The following is an 18586-nucleotide window of genomic DNA, read 5'->3' on the forward strand; positions in this document are numbered from 1 at the left end:
CAGTCTGCTGTGAAGCACAGATTGCTCTATTTATTGTAGAAAGTGAGGTTATTTGCTTTCTAGAGTTGTTTATATATCAGATGGTATAAGAGAGGTAATCAGAAAATCTATGCTTGTAAAGAGAGGAGAGATGCTAATTTTCCCTACTATAACCTGACTGTCTGAGACTTATATATTTTCTCTCTGAGAAATAAATGTTCTAATGTATAAAAGAAAAACCAAATCCACCCCAGAGTCCTCCTTTGTTCAGGCAGCCTAAGGTCCAGAACCTCTCTTGCTGTCCTTGGCACTGTTTGGTGGCCATGGTGGTGCTGGGTTGATGGCTGGACTTGATTTTAGAGGTCTTTTCCAACCCACACAGGTCTCTGATTACTTCACTGTAAGAGCTTCTCCCCTGGCTCCTCACCTCACAAATGAAATTGGGCTTTACTGACTCACTGCAGCTCAAAGGTTTCCATGGCAATGGCATCTTCCAGGCTCAGCAGCTGCAGTGGTGCCAGCCCCAGTGCCTGCCTCCAGCCTCACCCCCATCCAGCCCAAAATGAGACACAGGAGCCACACCAAGAAGCTCCCCTTGTGCTGGGGCAGAGGGTAAGGGTGCGTGGGGGGAGCTGTGACGTTGAGTCCTGTGGCCCTTTCCCTCCAGCCTGGACTTCCACTCTGTTGGACTTCAAAAAGTAACTACTAGGGGATAGGAAGTGACTGGGAGGAGGCTAAGAGCTCATTCTCCCACACTGCTCTGACCAGCAGCAAACAGAGCTGCCCAGCATGCTGCAAAGAGCAAACCTTCCTCCTCATTGTGCACGTAGGGAAAGTGAGGCACAGGCTGGGTGGGTGATGTGCCTGCAGCCCCGCAGGAGGCTGGGCATGGTCTCCCCACTCCTAACCCCACCTCGGGTTGCGTTGGGGTTTTGTTACTGTTTTGGTTAATTGGAGGTGCTCTTACTTGAGGCAGGTTGGAGCAGATGATCTGTGAGGTCCCTTCCACTGTGCCGCGAGGGCTGCCAGCTCTGCCCAGGTCCTGAGAAGAACAACTCCAGCTTTGGAAGCCCTTTCTTGAGACACTGTTTGGAGTTTTATTGGCAACAAGGCTCTGCCTTCCACATGCTTGGCCTCAGGGTCTGCTGCCTCCTCGCACCGGGAGCAGCAGCAACAGAAGAGCAGAGGGCCTGGGATGCTCCACGCCCTGCACAGGTAGCCCCCAGGCAGCCTTGGTCCAGCGCCCCCCACCCTCCTGGCCCAGCCCAGCCAGCCCCTGCCCGCGGGAGCATCCCTGGTTGGTTTGATTGAAAAGCAGATGGCAGCCTGGTCCCTGCTGCTCCCAGGAGGACCTGTCCGTGTCCGCAGGGCTGGGGGCAGCCAGTGCTGGATCCGGGATGCTTCCCAGAGAGTCCTACAGGCACAGCTCTGCCCTGGAGCGTTTGGAGGGGCACACCCAGCCCGGCTACCCTGTTTCCTTGACATGGCTCTTCCCTGCTTCCTGCTGGAGCTTCTTCTGTCTCCTTTCAACACCCAAATCCTCCTTGTAGGGGAAGCCTTGAGATCCACGTTTCCATCACACCTCATCCTGGCAGATCCAACACGTTGCAGCAGAAGGACCCACGGCTCTGAAACGCTCCCCACCTCGGGAGGGGTTTCCAAAGCCCTCTGAGGCTGTCCCCAGGCATGGAGAGGGTGAGGAGAAGAAGGGGTGCAGGTTATAAATATAAAATCAGTATCTGCTACAAACAGAGACTTATATTGTACAGCTCTGACCCATATACACAAGAACACAATATACACACAACGCCTCGGCGGGGCAGGGGGGAGCTTCGCAAGGGGCTCCCCTCCCAGCCCCCCCACCCCTCCCCCTGCACTGGAGGGGGTTGTACCGACAGCACAGCAGCCACCAGAAGTCCTGTCGAGTGGTCAAACCACACCTGGATGGAGTGAAGGCTCCCACTCTGCTGCCCCGCGGGGAGAGGAAGGCGAAGGGGATGAGGAGGAGCAGAGGGCAGGCAGGAGGAGCTCTCCCCTGAACCCAAAGTGCTTGGAGGTCTCCAGACCCTCGGAGCAAAGTTTAGGCCCTGAGAGGAACTTCTTGCCCTGCCACCCTCGCTGTGTGTGGGAGGATTCTGCAGCCAGGCAGGTCTCTGATAAGGCATTTTCATCTGGGAGCTGGAGTGAGCAGGAGCAGCTGAGGCAGCACACACAGCAGCAGCTTCACAGGAGGCAGCCAAGCCAAGGTGGTCCCAGCTGGACAAACCCAGGGCAAGGGGTGCAGAGGACAGGAGGGCTTCATCCTTGGCTCAGTTCATCTGGAAAGCAGCCCCCACCACTGTCCTCCCCCAGCCCCTTCTAGCCTCTCTCCTTGGGTGGAGCCAGCAGCACAGCCTGGAATACTGCAGGTGGTTGGAGTGGCACAGCCAGGGGCATGGAGTGGCAGCCAGGCACACGTTGAGAGTTAAGACAAGAGTTGATGTGAGCTTTGTACAGCGAGGAGCAGCTCCCAGCAGGAGTGTCCAAGGACTTGGGACGACAAAAATGCCACAGTGATCAGGTTGAGCCAGGAAGAGGGAGTGGGCAGAGGGCAGAGGAAGGGGTGGAGTCCTGGCACCTATCGGCGGTAATGGTTGGGGGCATCTGCAAACATGTACTTGAGTCTGTAGGCTTCAGCCAGCAGCAGTCCAATCTCCTCATTGCCCCAGTGTATCGTGGGCAGGTTTTGTAGCAACATCAGAAGGCCCTGCGAGAGGGGAAGGTGCTCAGTTTGGGGTGCTTGAAGGCAGAGGACAGCTCCAGGGCAGGCTCAGGGCTGGCATGGCCACAGACAGCAACATTTGGTAACTTTCACCCCACCCCTGCAGCTCTGAAAGGCTCAGAGGAAGCTTTAAGGTGTGCTCGTGTCTAAATGTGACTCAGTGAAGCACCTCAGGTGCCCACAAACCCCTGAGACAAAGGGGTGCTGCCACTGTGCTAGAGGTGGACACCAGGAGGCAGACACCAGGAGGCTTCTCCTGACCACAGCTGGAGCCTGGGGAAGAGCTGGCAGCTGGAACCCTCCAGGAGTCCTGTCCTGGGCGCTGAGGCTCAGCAGTTACTTTCAGGCTGGGTGACCTTGGAGCCAGCTTTGAGATGAATATTGATCATGCCCATGCTGGGCTCCCACCCACAGCCAACTCCCTCCCTGCTGCTCCCAGCCCCGGGGACTCACCTGGAAGTCTTCCTCATCTAGGATCTCCTTCCTCCACTTGATCAGGAAGGCGGCGCAGACGTACAGGTGGAAGTGGGAGAACCCTTCCGGCTCCGACTGCGGGCGGCAAAGCCCTGGGTCAGCTGCTGCACCTCCCCAGGGGCACAACCTCCCCAGGCACAGCTCCTGCTGGGCCACCGCTCATTCAACTGCCTGCAAACACCCCAGGGCCACACTCTTTGCTTCCCTCACCCCCTCAGCTGCGTGCTGCCCCCACGAGTCCTCCCCCCCCACGCCGGGAGCAGGCAGGAGGCAGTACCTGGTAGGTGTCCCAGAGGCGGATGGTGCAGCGCAGGGGCAGCTCCCTCATCAGCAGGTTGTTCATCCAGCGGAAGGCAAACTGCAGGTACTCGACCTCGTACCTCCTAAAGTGATTGTGTACCTGCTCTGAAACAGCAGGTGTCACCCACTCACCCGGGGACAGGGCACCCCAGCCCCCGCACCTGGCACTGTCCCCAGGCTGACCTCACTTCCCAACCGCCTCCGCTCCTCCCCCTGTGCTACCCAGAACCACTGAATCCTTTCAGCTGGAAAAGGCCTCCAAGATCATCGACTCCAACCACCAGCCCAGCACCACCATGGCCACCAAAGCATCTGCCCAGGTGCCGTGGCCACACCTTTCTCCAACACCTCCAGGGATGGGGACTCCATCACCTCTCTGGGCAGCCTGCTCCAGTGCTCTGCCACCCTCAAAGTAAAGAAGTTCCTGCTCACGTTTGGATGGAAGATGCCCTGGTGACCTACCATCGATCCTGCTGACCAGCTCCTCCAGGGCTTTGACCTTCTTCTGGATCCCTGGCTGTGCAAAGGTGTAGTTATCCTGCAGAGAGAGGCCATGAGTCAGAAGCAGCAGCCCCAAAAGCAGCTAGAAATGACCAAACCCAGCTCCATAGGGACCCAAGACCACCATGGCTCCTGAGCAGCAGGACCATCTGCCTGCTGTGAATTCCCAAGCTTTGGACAGCCACAGCATCTTATTTCCCTGGAATTTCACACAGATTTAGCTTAGGGGAGGAGCAAAATCTCCCTACCCCTGGGACATGCAGAGAGCTCACCCAGCACAGAGTGCTGCTACCCCAATGAGGGGAGAGAAAGCCTCATGGCCCTGGAAGAGGCTCACCTGGATCCCATCCAGCAGCTTGCTCATGCACCAGAAGCTGTCAGCTTCGATGCTCTGCAGAACATCCTGTGACAGGTTGGTCACGTCGAAGTTCTCCACATCCTCCTCTGCAAGACAGGGAAGGAGGAAGGAGATCAGGAGGCTCTGGGAGACCCTGAGGAGCTTTATCAAGCCAAGGTGAGGCAAGCAGCACTACAGAGCTCCCTGCATGGCATCAGGGGACTGCCCAAAGCAGAGCTGGGCACCCTGGCACCCATCTCCAGCCTGGGCACGGTGCTGAAGGTCCCAGAAGACTCAGCAGCTACGATCCAAACCCAGCTCAGGTCCTCAAGGGACCTTGGGAGGAATCCCACAGTGCTGTTGCATGGACAAAGCTCCCACCACATGGGACCACTCTTGGTGGAGCAGATCCTGCCTTGGATGACTGCAGAGCTCTGCCAGCTGGCAGCACTGCTGGGAGAACTGGGGGGATGAGTCCCTCACTGCAGCCAGAAACCACGGGAGGAAACACTGCCCTCGGCCTGAGGCAGGACCAGGCAGCTCAGTTCCCACCCCCAGCTGGATTCATCAGCACCACCCCAGGATTAAAGCACAAGAGAAGCACCCAGAAAGTGCCTGCTGACTCTGAGGGCCCATGAGGAAGAACTGCCAGAGCCTGAGGAACCTCTGCAGGAGGCAGGACTCGGCAGGTGCTGCCCAAAGCATGGCTGAGGGGTTAGAAGGCTACAGGGAGCTGGGAGCAGCCCACGGCCAGAGGCAAGATTGCTCTGTAAGAGGCCACTGGACTGAAAAAGCAGAGGAGCAGGATGTCAGCCTGGGCTTGTGCTCAGCAACTGCCCAAAGGAGCAGTCTGAGAGCTCCCTGCTGTGCCTGCCAGCTCCCAGTCACACACACAGGGTCCCGGGAGAGCTGCGAGGGTCCTGCCGAGTCAGCTGCTGCAGGAGACAGCCCTGAAGAGCTCCAGCACCACCATGCCAGGGAGGCCTGTGGGCAGGTAAGCAGAGCAGCCAGCTGGCAGCACAGCGAGGCCCTCCCAGCATCTTGCTGTCAACACAGCCACTCTGAGAGCAGGACAGGAGAGGCAGGAGGAGTGAGGCAGCGCCAGTGCTGGTGCCAGCTTCTCACAGGCAGCTTTCAAGGCAAGGGGAGGGAGGCTTTTCCAGGCCAGCTGAACACACCTCTGAACAGGGAAGCTCCCCCAGATGAGCACCTTCTGAACCTCAAATCAACTCAACCAGGCAGCAAAGACATGGGAAGAGGTCAGGATGTATGGGACAGCCATGTATGTGGCCAAGAAGGCAAATGGTCTCCTGGGAGTGCATCCAGCAGGTCAAGGGACATTCTCCCCCCCATCTATTCTGCCCCAGTGAGGCCACATCTGGAGTACTGTGTTCAGCTGTGGGCTCCTCACATCAAGAGAGACAGGGAACTGCTGGAAAGAGTCCAGTGGAAGCTATGAGGATGTGGAAGGGACTGAAACATCTGCCTGGTGAAGAAGGGCTGAGAGCCCTGGGGCTGTCTAGCCTGGAGAAGAGCAGCCTGAGAGGGGACCTTACTAACATTTATAAACCTCTGAAGGGTGGGGGTCAAGAAGGGGCCAGGCTCTTGTCACTGATGTCCTGTGATAGGATGAGGGGCAACAAACACAAGCTGGAACCTAGAAAGTTCCACCTCAACATGAGGCAAAACTTTGCTGCAGAGGTGCTGGAGGCCTGGAGCAGGCTGCCCAGAGAGGTTGTGGAGTCTCCTTCTCTGGAGACTTTCAAGCCCCATCAGGATGTGTCCCTGTGTGACCTGCTCTAGATGATCCTTCACAATGAGGGTAGTGAGACTCTGGAAGGGGTTGCCCAGGGAGGTGTTTGAGGCCCCAGACCTGGAGGTGTTTAAGGCCAGGCTGGATGAGGCTGTGGCCAGCCTGACCTAGTGTGAGGTGTCCCTGCCCAGGGCAGGGGGGCTGGAGCTGGCTGAGCCTTGTGGTGCCTTCCAACCCTGACTGATTCTACAACCCAGCTTGGGGGTTCCCTGCTTGGGAAGGGACCTCTCCAGAGGTCCCTTCCAGCCCCTACCATTCTCTGACTGCAGAGCAGCCTGGCATAGGTGCTGAAGGAAGGCTCCACCACCTCCTCCAGGCAGGCAGCTCCTCCTGCTGTCAGCACTTCACACCACTGCCAACCTCCTGCCCGGGAGGCAGCACCGTGCTTCAAAGGGCCAATGTCACTTACCGACGTACTCAGAGAGGAAGACAACAAAGAAGGGGGTGACCAGGTCGTTGATGCCCTGCACGTAGCCGCTGGCTGGGTGTCGAATGGCCCAGATAAACAGGATCCTTTCAAAGATCTGGGGAGGGAGGAGGGAGAGCAGGAGCCTGCGTTAGCCGTGCACAAAGGAAAGGCTGCAGAGCAGAACTGCTAAGCTGAGGGAGCAGAGGTCAGGCACTGGCAGAGGCTTTCTGCAGCAGCACAGGGAAGGGAAGAAGCATGCAGGTGCTAGGAGAGACTCTGCTCTGATCCACAGAGCCCACATCACACAACAGCCAGGCCAGGCTCCTCCTCAGAGCCTCCCCTTTGAAGAGAGGCAGACTCAACTTGTCAAGCTCTGGGTGGCTCAAGAGCCTTCCCTGCACAGCACAGGGCTGCTATCAGCAGAGCACCACGTGCACAGCCACTGCTGTTATCTGCTCCCAACAGAACACCACAGACCAGAGCAGCTCCCAACACCTCCCAACCACCAGGGTGTCACTCCCCGAGTGCCTCAGCCCCAGGACTGGCACCGTACCCAAAGAGCCCAAGCAGGCAGATGCTCCACACCTCCTGGCTGCCTCAAACCCAGCCCTGCCCACGTTCCTCACAGACTGTTGGACACAAAAGAGGTTCTGTAGCCAACAGAACCTGCCCTGGCTGAAGCATCTTGAGTTTGTCTCAAAACAAAAGCCTCAGGCCTTCCACCAAGTCCTGCCTCCATCTCACCACAAAGAGCTGACCTCATAACCCCTGAGCTCCACCTCTGACACCTCTCAGGAACGCAGGAGCAGATGGAAGACTTTCAGCAGGTCTTTGCAGCACTCAGGGAAGTCTCCCCACACAACTCCCTGTGGGCAGGACTGGGCTCACCCCACACATGCCCCACGGCAGAGGTGGAGCAGGAACTTCTTTCCCTCTTACCTCCTGGACGAGTGGCTGCTGGAAGAGGGGAATGAGTGGGTTGGTCCTTGGAATGTCGATGTGAATCTGGAAGAGAGGGTGGGTTGCACACACCACTTGTGAGTTCCAGAGGTACACAGTAACTCGTCCCAGGCTAACAGGGAAATCCACTCCCCTTGTTCCCCCAGGCAAGAGCTGCACTGTTTGAGGAGCACACCGAGGGCTACAGGTGATGGCTGTGCTGAGGACATCATCTACAGCTCTGTCTCCACTGTTCCCTGCTTGGGGGTGGGCAGATGGCCAGGGCTGGGGTCTGAAATCCAGTTACTAGAGCAAGTTAGAGGAGGTTTAACCTAATACCTGGAAGAAGATAGACAGAAACATGGTGCCCTGGCCCCAGAAGAAGACTCCTATGACCTACATACAGAAGGACCATAGAATGGTAGGAGGTTGGAAGTGACCTCTAGAAACCACTGAGTCCAACCACCCTGCCAAAGCAGGATCACCTAGGCCAGGCTCACACAGGAACACACCCAGATGGGTCTTTAAAGTCTCCAGAGAAAGAGGCTTTCTGGGCAGCCTGCTACAGGGCTCCAGCACCCTCACACCAAACAAGTTTCTCCTCATGTTGAGGTGGAACTTCCTGGGTTCTGCTCTGTACCTGTTGTTCCCTGTCCACTGGGCACCACCAGACAGAGCCTGGCACCTTCATCCTGGCACCCACCCCTCAGATGTTTACAGACATTGACCAAATCCCCCTCTCAGGCTTCTCTTCTCCAGGTTTAACAGCCCCAGGGCCCTCAGTCTTTCTTCATAGGAAGGATGTTCAAGTCCCTTCATCATCCTCACAGCTCTCCGTGGGACTCCCTCCAGAAGGTCCCTGTCTCTCTTGAACTGGGGAGCCCCAGATTTGGCACAGTATTGCGGGTGTGAGAGCAGAGGCAGAGGAGAATCTCCCTGGCCCTGCACACCTCAGCCCTGCTCGGCCACGCTTCGCTTGGTGCACCCCAACACATGGAGAAGCTGCAGCAGCAGCAAGGAGGAGGAGAGGGAAGGAGGCAGGGCAGAAAGGCCTGCGGGAGGCCGCGGCTGTACCTGCCGGTAGGTGTCCTGGTGGTGCTCCTCGTTGCGGGAGTCGTAGTACTGCTGGATGAAGCCGAAGTACTCCTCCCGCTTGCGCTGCAGCGTCAGCTGCCGCCGCTCCATGTTCGCGGGCAGGTAACCCTGCGGCACCAAAGCGTCTGTCAGCCTCTGCTCCCGCACCACAACCCCCCCGAAAGCCTGCCAGGCCAGCTGGCAACATCAGGCACAGAGACTCGAGAGCTGGGGAAAGGGCTCTCAGGGCACTGAGTTCTCCCAGGTGCCGTCGCTGATCTTGGAGCAACCCAGAGTCGTGGGGTTCAGTTTCCCGACATGGACTGAGCCACAGAGGCACAGAATCAGTGGCTTGGGCTGGAAGGGACCTCAGAGATCACCTAACTGCAACCCTTCTGCAGTGAGCAGGGACACCTTCTACTGGAGCAGCTGCCTCAAAGCCCCATCTAACCTGGCTTTGAATGCTTCCAGCCTTGGAGCATCCACAGCTTCTCTGGGCAGCCTTTTCCAACGCCTCAGCAACCTCATGGGGAAGAATCTCCTCCCAATGGCTAATCTAAAGCCAGCTCCTTGCAGCTTGGAGTTATGTCTCCTCCTGTCACTGCCTGCCTGTGTAAAGTCCCTCTCCAGCTTTCCTGTAGCCTTTTGCAAATAGTGGAAGGTCTTTTAGGAGACTTCTTCGAGCTGAACAACCCCAACTCTCTCAGCCTGTTCTTCACAGAGAGGTGCTCCACCCTCTGATCATCTTCGTGACCTCCTCTGGACCTGCTCTGACCTCCTCCTTGTGCTGGGACTCCAGAGCTGGACACAGTTCTCCAGGTGGGATCCTACCAGAGCCAGAGCAAAGGCAGAGAATCATCTCCTAGCACCACTCAAGCCCTGAGTGGTCCAAGAGGGTGCAGCAATTACACTCCCTGTCCAAAACCCCCTCCCAGCTCACCCTAGGCTGGGCACAGGCACAACACTGAGCAAACCTGATTATGGGACACACAAAGTTCTACGAGTGCAGGTCCCTGGCCTGGCACATTCCCCCCAGAGTCCTGCAGCACAGCCCCAGATACTCACTGAGAGGAGACGCCAGGTCACGGGCCGGACCTCCCTGGGCACACCAGGCCAGCTGCACTTCCTCAGCTCATCTGCAAACGGACAGTGGTGGCAATGGATTAGATCCTAGGGCACGTCCAGGCACCACTACAACCTAGAAGGAGAGGAAAGCCCAAGTCTGGAGACACTGAGCCTCCAGGAAGGCTGGACTGGGGGATGTGGGTCTGCGGCAAAGGGAGCAGAGATGGTTTCAAGCTCAGCCTGGCCATAAAAACAGTGGTGCTGCAAAGGGCTCCTGAAGGGCCAGAACCTCAGCTCCCATGCAGAGCCCAAAAGCCCCCAGTGGTCACAAACAGAGATGGAGAAAAGACTGGGAACAGAGAGCTGGTGGAGGACAGAGCAGTTCATGCAACCAGCCCACCTGCTTCAGGCTGCAGTGGGGCCTGCTCTGGGCCAAGGGGGGAGAAAAAGACAGAGCAGACCCCATTACAGCCTGAAGCAGGCATTCGAGGCCCCTCCTCTGCATCCCCCCTTCCCCACACTCACCCAGGTCCGTGTTGTGGCTGGAAAGGAGCTGCTTGAACTTCTCCAGGCGAGTTTTCTCCCTCACTGTCATGGGGGGCGCACCCGAGGCGTTCTGGTCGGAGATGCGGGCGACGAGGGGAATGACAGGGCGGAGGGGAAGGGACTGCTGCTTCTGAAGGGGGGTCCGTACACAGGCCTCCTCTGCAAGGGGCAGGAGGGGAGAAAAGCTGCAGCTCCAACCCTGCCTCGCTCCTCTGGTCGCTGGCAAAGACCTCCCAGTGGAGATTTTATCCCTCCCTTCTCCAGCTCCAGCGAGCAGAGTGGCACTGGCACGCCAGGGGAATTGGTTCCCAAGCTTCTGTTGTGGCTCTTCCACCATTTCTCCTTCCCTTCTTTCCTCCTGTATTCAAAGGCTGCCAGTGGACCAGACTCCTCTTTTCCCATGGGAAGCCACGGGCAGAAGCTGTAGGAATCCCAGAACTAATCTGCTCTGCTTGCCATGGATCCAGCCAGTGATGGAGCTAATCACTAGAGCAGAGAGAGGAGGTGACAGGCTGCCAACGCCACCCCTCTGGCAGCAGGGACCTGCTGGGTTCATGCCACAGCAAAGGCACAAGGCAGAGTGAGCAGAGGCTGAAGCTGCCCAGTTCCAGGCCCAACGTGGGCTCCACAGACCTTTACTACGAGCAGCTACAGGACCACAAAGGAAGTAGTGAGCAACCCTGAGCAAGAACTTAGCAGACCACAGAACGTTAGGGGTTGGAAAGGACCTCTAGGGATCATCGAGTCCAACTCCCTTGCCAGAGCAGGACCATCCCTCAGCACCCAGACCATGGGATCCTCTGGGACAGAGGTGGCTGTATGCAGGATACTGAGCAGCAGAGGATGCTGAAGCATTAAGGCCAGGCCTCCAACAATGGCTCCCTGGAGTACAGGATGCTACAAGGAGGCAAAAGCCTCTCACAGACTGTACCACAGCCCATAATAGGCAAGCAGCAGCAAGAAGCTTATTTCAGTAGTCAACCAAGAGAGCACTGGAGCGGGAGGCTGCTCCTGAGGGTGGCTCTTACCAGATGCCCTGGAGAGCTGGGCCTCACTGCTGGACTTGATGACCTTGCAGCCGGTGGGCAGGTCGCCGAGAGTGGCCTGGGCTCGCTCGGGTTTCGCTCGCAGCTTGCTGTGGTTCTCCAGCACCTGCACTGCTGTGGCCTTGGCCACTTTAGAGTTCAGAGTTTGCAAAGAAGAGGAGGAGGAAGAGAAGTCCTCATCTTCATCGTCCCCAATGTCCCAGGCGTCGCTGGTGCTGCGGGCAAACTCGTGGAAGCTGGAGGCCTTCTTGCTCTTCATAGGCAGCGCATTGGTCTTGGAGCGGTCCTTGATGAAGCTGGCAGTGAGAGAGGAACACTGTCAAAGCCATGCTGACAAGAGAGCCCACTTCATTTCCTTCCCTGTGGCCTCGTTCCAATCCCTTTTCCCAGTTTTCCCATTCCTCCTCCTCCCAGTCCCAAGGAATTAGTAAGCCTCTCCAGCCTGCCCGCTGCCAGGAGGCAGAGTCCGAGCCGGTATGGTGACAGGGCATGAAGGCCACCACGCAGCTGGAGAGCTGCCAGGTTTGCTGGCTCAGAAGGGCAAAAGGAAGAGAGGTACAATTCCTCCAGCATTGCCTCCTCCCACCCTAGAGAAAAGCAGTGGATTAACACCCCAAAAAGCCCTGTGACCTGGGCAGAGGCATGCCAGAGGTTAGACAGAGCCACTCTGTGCTCCTGGGTGCTCCCAAAACAGCTGTGAGGGCTCCCAGCAGCCTGCTTCTTTTCCCAGGCACAGGAGGAGCCTTCGCAGTCACCCTGCAGCCACAGGAGGCAAAGTCCACCTCCTGAAGCGTCACAGAACAGGGGGGGACCTTCAGGGCTACAGGGAGACACAGAGCAGCTCAGCTCCCTTCTGTCGAGGAGGGTCCTGCAGTTCTGCAGCCTCTCGGCTTTACCTCCACTCCCCTTCGCTCCTCTGCCCCCAAGGGGAACAGAGGGCTCAGGCACTGCTGCTCACGAACACGCCTGCCCCCTTGGATGTGGCTGGTCTGATAAGAACCCTGGCCACAAAGGGTGTGAGCAGATAAGCCTTCCCTGCAAGCTCGTGCAGAGCCCGGGACAGGCTGACACACATCACCGAGCCAGGAGACGCCAGAGACCTCCACCTGCTGCAGGGCTGAGCCAACAACCTGCAAAGCTCTCCAGAAGATAAAACACTCACTTCTTGGTCAGCCTGGGATCCAGTGGAGGATGCTGTGCTCCATAGACAGGTTGAATGCTGCAGGGAAGAGAGAGAACAAGTAAGAAGATGACACAGAAAGCCCTGAAGCAGTCCTGAACAACCTCCTCAGCCGGGGCCAGCTTTTGGTCATCTGTCAGGAGCTGAACAGAGATCAAAACCAACTTCAACCACCTTCTGTCTTCAAAGCCTTAGATCTGAAGTGCCACACTCAGCTGAAGATTTGCTCTTTGCAGAAGCAAAGAGAAGCTTTGTTTAAACTCTTAAGTCCTCTCCAGCCCAAGCTGGGATTTGAGATCTCCTCTGGTCTGCTCCAAGGATCACAACTTTCATCCTCTGCCTTAATACATCAACATTCCTCCTCTTTTCCAGCAAGGGGGCTTCCAGGGGGTTTGGAACTCACCCTTGGGAGCCCTGCAGGTCAGGGAAGGACTCTGGTCATTGACACTGGGGCTCCTCCACAATGCTCTGGAAGGTTTGAACCCTGTGCTGGCCCTTGGGCTTGTAGCCAACACCACGACAAAGCAGCCTCAGGCACAGCAGTCTGACTTGGGTCCAAATCCCAGCTTATCAGTTACCTTCCTACGTGGCCTGAAATGAGTCACTGTGTCCCAGGCCCTCAGCTCCTCTCCCTGTGGAATGGGACTCATGGGGCAAGGAGCCCAAGGGCTGCAGGTCCTTAGAAAGGAGCTGTGAGCTGAGTGCTCATTGCCAGTTTTGCACCTGGCGCTGGCACCTGTGCTCTGGACACAGCAATCTGCAGTCACTGCCTCCATTTGGGTAACTACTCACAGCCACTCTGGCCTGAAAAGCAAATCCTCCCCATCCCCTGGTACCCAGCACAGTCCCACATCGCATCCCATGGCACAGACAAGGGCCCATTCAGAGCTGGCACACAAGGGACAAGCTCCTCTTGGGTCAACAGAGCTGGCCTGGTTTCCAGGAGCTGCAGCTGGTGCCCAGCAGTAAAACGAGCAGAGCCCAGCCATGTAGGAGGGGATGGCAGCCTGGTGCAGCTGGAAAACACTCTGGGAATCAGTTGATGAGGAGGAGGTGGCAGCAACAGGCCCAGCTGGCAAGAAGAGATGCAGGCCAGAGGCTGAGACTGGAAACAACCAGAGCACAGTGCGATGCTGGTGGCATCACCGCCGGTGAGGGCTGGAGGCTCTGGAAAGGCTCCCCGTGTTTGCCCACCAGGGATGCAGCCCAGGAGGAGTTTGCTGACTAATAAGCAGTTTGGAGTCATGACAGCTATTAAGCAGAGACACCCCTGTGGGTGGGCACAGCAAGCAGCTTATCCAGAGTGAGAAAAAACAACCCCTCCAGATCAGTGCTGCTTGCCAGTGACTCACAGCAGCTCCCCGCAGACCAGGAGCCAGCAGAGACCCCCCCCCTCAGCAAACACAGAGCTGCATCCACACACTGCTGGGCCAGCAACGTGCCCTTGTGGCCAAGACAGCCAAGGGCACCCTGGGGTGCATGAAGAAAAGTGCACCCAGCAGGGCTAGGGAAGTTCTCCTCTGCTCTGCCCTAGTAAGGCCACACCTGCAATACTGCCCAGGTCAAGAGACAGGGAACTGCTGGAGAGAGTCCAGCAGAGAGCCACGAGGGTGAATGTGGCACTTGAGCATCTCCTCTACAGAGACAGCCTGAGAGCCCTGGGGCTGTTTAGTCTGGAGAAGACTGAGAGCAGATCTCATCGATGCCTATAAGTATCTGAGGGGTGGGGGGCAAGTGGCTGAGCCCAGGCTCTTTTCGGTGGTCAGCGGCAATAGGACAAGGAGCAAGAGCTACAAACTGGAGCACAGAAAATTTCACCTCAATGTGAGGAAACTTCTTTACAGAAGGGTGACAGAGCACTGGAGCAGGTTGCCCAGAGAGGCTGTGGAGCCTCCTTTTCTGGAGGCTTTTGAAACCTGCTTGGGTGCATTCCTGTGTGACCTGCCCTAGGGAATCCTGCTTAGCAGGGACATTGGCCTTGATAATCTCTGGAGGTTCCTTCCAACCCCTAAGGTTCTGTGATTCTGGGCCTGAACTTCACCAGCAGAGTGAATGATGTGTTAGAGAGAGGAGGGGATGTGGCAGCCAGCTGGGGTGAGGAAACCCTTTCCTGGGGCTCTGAAGCAACTGTGCGATGCCTTTGCTGGCTAACGGCAGACAAGGCAGCAGAGGGTCCCAGCTCCCATGCAGCAGAGGCAACGAATTTCAATCCAGACTCATCCAAGCAAAGCATCCTGAGCTGATCTAACTGCACAGCACATCAGCCTGTACTCCCACAGCGCAGCTGAAGAGGACAGTGTCACTTCCAGCAGGTTACAGAGGCAGGGCTGGACACCACCCTGCACTGGACAGCTCCAACTGCTGCAAGATGCAGCTTTGCCCTGTGCTTGCCTCATCAACCAGCAACAGAACAAGGGGACACAGTCTCAAGTTGTGCCAGGGGAGGTTCAGGCTGGATTTTAGGAGGAAGTTCTTCCCAGAGAGAGTGACTGGCATTGGAATGGGCTGCCCAGGGAGGTGGTGAAGTCGCTGTCCCTGGAGGTGTTGCAGCCAAGCCTGGCTGGGGCACTTAGTGCCATGGTCTGGTTGACTGGGCAGGGCTGGGTGCTAGGTTGGACTGGATGAGCTTGGAGCTCTCTTCCAACCTGCCTGATTCTATCAAAGATTGCAAGATCTTTGTCAACCCTCTGCCCTATCCACTCAGGCAGAGGATGCAACAGGTTGGACGGGAGGAGTATAAATGCTGAGGTGTGCAACAGGTGACTTATGACATACAAGCACAGCTGTCAGACTGCCAGCTTGTGCCAGTGTCTGTGGTACCCTCAATGTCTGATCCCACTCCTTCGGCTCATGTCCCTGCAGCTGCCTGCCTGCAGATGCTGCAGCTCCACACCAAGCTGCATCACCATATCCTGCTGCCACAGCTGAGAAAACAGAGTGACACCACCAAGGGATGCTCAGGAACTTTATTTCCTCCTTTTTGTCTTGTTTGGCAGCTCAACCGGACAAATCTGCTGACTCCAAGCTCAAATCCCCACCTGAAGCTGCCTTTGCTCAACTTCTGCGTGGACAGAAAGCTCAGGGCAGGCATCATCTCTCAGCAAACACATTACTGAGTCAGGAGCCAAGGTGGAAGCTGATGCTGTGCTTCCAAACTGAGTGGACAAGTCCCTGTCCTGTCTCAGTTAAGCTCTTTGGGACAGCCTCCTCCTGTTACCTGTACATCCAGTGCCTGGTACAACTGGTGACTGGCAGTGCCTGGCACGACAGTAGCTGCATTACACCACTCACCATGGGATCACTGCATGGGGTCCTGACATGGCAGCAGAAAGCTGCACATCCATGAAACCACTTAGGAGAAAGATTTAATCCCAGCAGGATCTGTTCCTCCCCTTTTAAACACCCCTCCCAAGGGCCTGGCTGCTCATCACTCCTCAGGGCAGGAAACAAGCAGCCCATCACAGGGCAACACACAAAACTGACCTGCCAGCACACCCCCAGAAACTGACTGAGGTGAGAACTTCCAGTGCAAAACAACCCACGGGGCAGTACTGGAAACAGGAAACAACATTTGCTCCTCCTGCCACCCTGAATCTGCAGGCACAAGGCACCAACAGCTACCACCACCAGTGACCGACCCACGACACGTCATGGAAGAGGAAGCTAAGACAGGCTCCAAATCTTCACAAAGCCTCCTTCTGCCAGCTTGTCAGGGCAAAGAAAGGCAAGAGCCAAGAATCTCTATGGGAAGATCTCCCAAAGCTCAGGCACAGCAGAAGAAAAGGAGCTCCACATCGAGTGCCCATGGAAGCAGCACGTCCCAACTCTGCCCTTCACGGCGCTGTGGCCCAAGCCCTGTTGGTACCCGTCCCTAGAGAGGGTGCTGAGCGGTGGTAACAAGGCTCCTGGACAGCAGCAGGATATTTGCCAAGCAGCCAGTTAGGAACAGGAGCTCTGCCAAAGCCTTGACGTTGGAGTGCATTGTTTAGGCAGGAGCTGCTGCCTCCCAGACCGGTTCACCTGGTTGGAGCTTTCCAAGCCACAGCTCCAAGTCGCTCGCTGCAGGAGGCAGAGGTTATCTAAGACCCTCAGCTGGGAGCATGCTGTGACCCCTGGGAAAGGGATGGGAGACAGAAGGACACAGAGAGAGCAGGACCTTTGCTTCCCCCATGAGCAGAAGGAACACGGAGTGTTTGTGGCTTTCCCTTTGCTTGCCACAGGCCTGGACTGTCCCAGCAACCTGAGGGAGCTGGCTGGGTGACAAAGGACCGAGGGAAAGCACACCAGAAAGAGAGATTTAACTGGCCCAGCAGGATTTAGAGCCAGCTAAGCATTTCAGACTGTGTCCACACAGCAAGAGGGGAAGGGCAGGGCTCAGACAAGGCAAATGAGAGCAAACGTGAAGAGCACCAGGCAGGGGCAGCGCCTGGGAGAGCCTCCCCAGACAGGTGGTGTCTTCTCCCCATGGCAGCCTTGCTCCCAAGGCCGTGAAGGAAGCATCTCGTTCATCACCACCGGCCTCTTCCTCCTAAAGGCCACCCGAGCCAGACATTTCTCTTGTTTCCCCCAACTCTGGCCGAGTGTGGGAGCCTTGACAGCAACCAGGACACCTCGGCCAGAGGAACCGCAGCAGGGGAGGTGCACGCAGGGAGCCTCCACAGCCCCTCCTGAGCAGAGCCAGACCAGGGGTGCCATCCCACCCAGAAGATAATGGGTTGCATGCAGGGCAGGGGCATCTGTCTGGGACAAAGCTGCTGCTGCCCAACGTGACACACCTAAGGGCTTGGGAAGGGATGGGATTTCTTCAGCACCTGTGGGAAGGAGAATGGTACAACCTTGGCTTCGACGCCACCCCAGGAGAGCCTTCAAAGCCACTGCCCCCTGCCTCCCGTAGGGCAGAAGGTGCACAAAGGGGTCCCCGTAGCCTCCACACTGCCCTACAGACGACAGGACAGTCCTGGCACCCTTGTCCCTTACACAGCAGGATTCCCCTGCCCCGGGGTACCCCTGGCACTCCCCGGTACTGCACAGGAGAGCTCTGGGGGCACAGCCAACTGCCCCACGCCGCGGCCAGGGCGAGTGCTCCTGGTGCGGCCACGCTCCTGCAGGGGACACCCTCGGGGTCTGCAGCCCCACAGCCAGCGAGGACAAGGCTGTCACTCCCCCACCACTGCCGGGGACACCCCGAGCCCCTGCTGCCACAGCCAGGTGGATACTCTCGGTAACCTGCGCCCTTGCAGAGGGGAAACTGAGGCTTCCACGCAGCCTCCCAGCCCCGCTGCCACGGTGGACATGCCTGGCATCTCTCCATCGCTGCAGGGGGTACCCCAGGCCTCCCCACCCCACAGACAGGGCAGACCCCCCTGGTATGCTTCCACCTCTGCAGAGGTACCCTGGGGACCCAGCCCCACGGCCAGGACGAGTGCCCCTGGCAGCCCCTCCCGGAGCAGGGCTGCTCCATCTCCCTGCTCAGCAACTGTCCCCGGGATGAGGCCTTCGCAGCCACTCCCGGCGGGCGGCCGGTACGGGCCGGGCCCCCTCTCACCTGCCCGGCAGCTTGGCGCTCCGCTTCCAGAACTGCTTGCCGCTCTCGGCCGCCATGGCGGAGGGGAGGGGCGGGCCCGGCCGGCCAGCCAGCGAGCCAACGAGCCCACCGGCCGGCCAGCCAGCGAGCGAAGGAGCCCACCGGCCGGCCAGCCAGCGAGCGAAGGAGCCCACCGGCCGGCCAGCCAGCGAGCGAAGGAGCCCACCGGCCGGCCGGCCCCGCGGCGCAGCGGCGGAGCGCGGCGGAAGGCAGCGGCCCCCCCGCAGGCCGCCTCAGCGCCACCCGCCCGCAGCCCCCGGCGGCGCCATCTTGGACCCGGGCGGGAAGAGCGCAGCCATTGGCCGCTTCGGGCAAGGCATCGAGGGTGAGCCAATGGCGAGAGGGAGGAGGAGTGACGTAGTGAAAGGGGCGGGGTCTGACGGCTTGGAGGCGGGGCTGTGTGGGGTGGGAGACACCATCCGAGGGGGGGGGAGAGGCCATCCCGTCCCGGGAAAGGCCACTGGCACTGCGGGGCAGGTGTTGGGGCGGGAAAGCGACGGTGGCTGCGTGGGCCGGGGGACAGCGAGGGGAGATGAGGGAGCTTGGGGAGAGGAGGGTGGGGATGGCTAAACACTGCC

General features: G+C 58.1%; 1 protein-coding gene across 3 annotated transcripts; it reads right to left on the minus strand.

Moving 5' to 3' along the window:
• Positions 1-1052: 1052 nt before the first annotated feature.
• TBC1D22B (TBC1 domain family member 22B) lies at positions 1053-18169 on the minus strand. Of its 3 annotated transcripts, none has more exons than XM_064173495.1 (13): positions 17970-18169; positions 12407-12463; positions 11227-11540; positions 10178-10357; positions 9653-9723; positions 8588-8716; positions 7514-7579; positions 6575-6689; positions 4353-4459; positions 3977-4052; positions 3492-3619; positions 3194-3289; positions 1053-2725 (listed from the first exon to the last, which is right to left on the minus strand). In XM_064173495.1, exons 1-13 carry the CDS (start codon positions 18023-18025, stop codon positions 2597-2599), a joined length of 1524 nt encoding a protein of 507 aa, XP_064029565.1. In that variant the 5' UTR covers positions 18026-18169; the 3' UTR covers positions 1053-2596. The 3 variants fall into 3 exon arrangements, with proteins under 3 accessions (XP_064029565.1, XP_064029567.1, XP_064029566.1); XM_064173497.1 differs by lacking the exon at positions 17970-18169 and adding an exon at positions 12828-12864; XM_064173496.1 differs by lacking the exons at positions 12407-12463; positions 17970-18169 and adding an exon at positions 11875-12123.
• Between the last annotated feature and the right edge of the window lie 417 nt (positions 18170-18586).

Source organism: Pogoniulus pusillus, chromosome 39 (assembly GCF_015220805.1).
Source record: "Pogoniulus pusillus isolate bPogPus1 chromosome 39, bPogPus1.pri, whole genome shotgun sequence".
Classification (NCBI taxonomy): domain Eukaryota; kingdom Metazoa; phylum Chordata; class Aves; order Piciformes; family Lybiidae; genus Pogoniulus; species Pogoniulus pusillus.

What these genes read in the sequence shown, in the direction of transcription:
- TBC1D22B (XM_064173495.1), bottom strand. Translation starts at nt 18,025, where the DNA reads ATGGCGGCCGAGAGCGGCAAGCAGTTCTGGAAGCGGAGCGCCAAGCTG. An exon ending in TGACCTGGCGTCTCCTCTCA is followed by an intron (nt 8,717 to 9,652) that starts GTGAGTATCTGG and finishes TTGGTGCCGCAG; the next exon opens with GGTTACCTGCCCGCGAACAT. An exon ending in AGCAGCCACTCGTCCAGGAG is followed by an intron (nt 6,690 to 7,513) that starts GTAAGAGGGAAA and finishes CTCCCTCCCCAG; the next exon opens with ATCTTTGAAAGGATCCTGTT.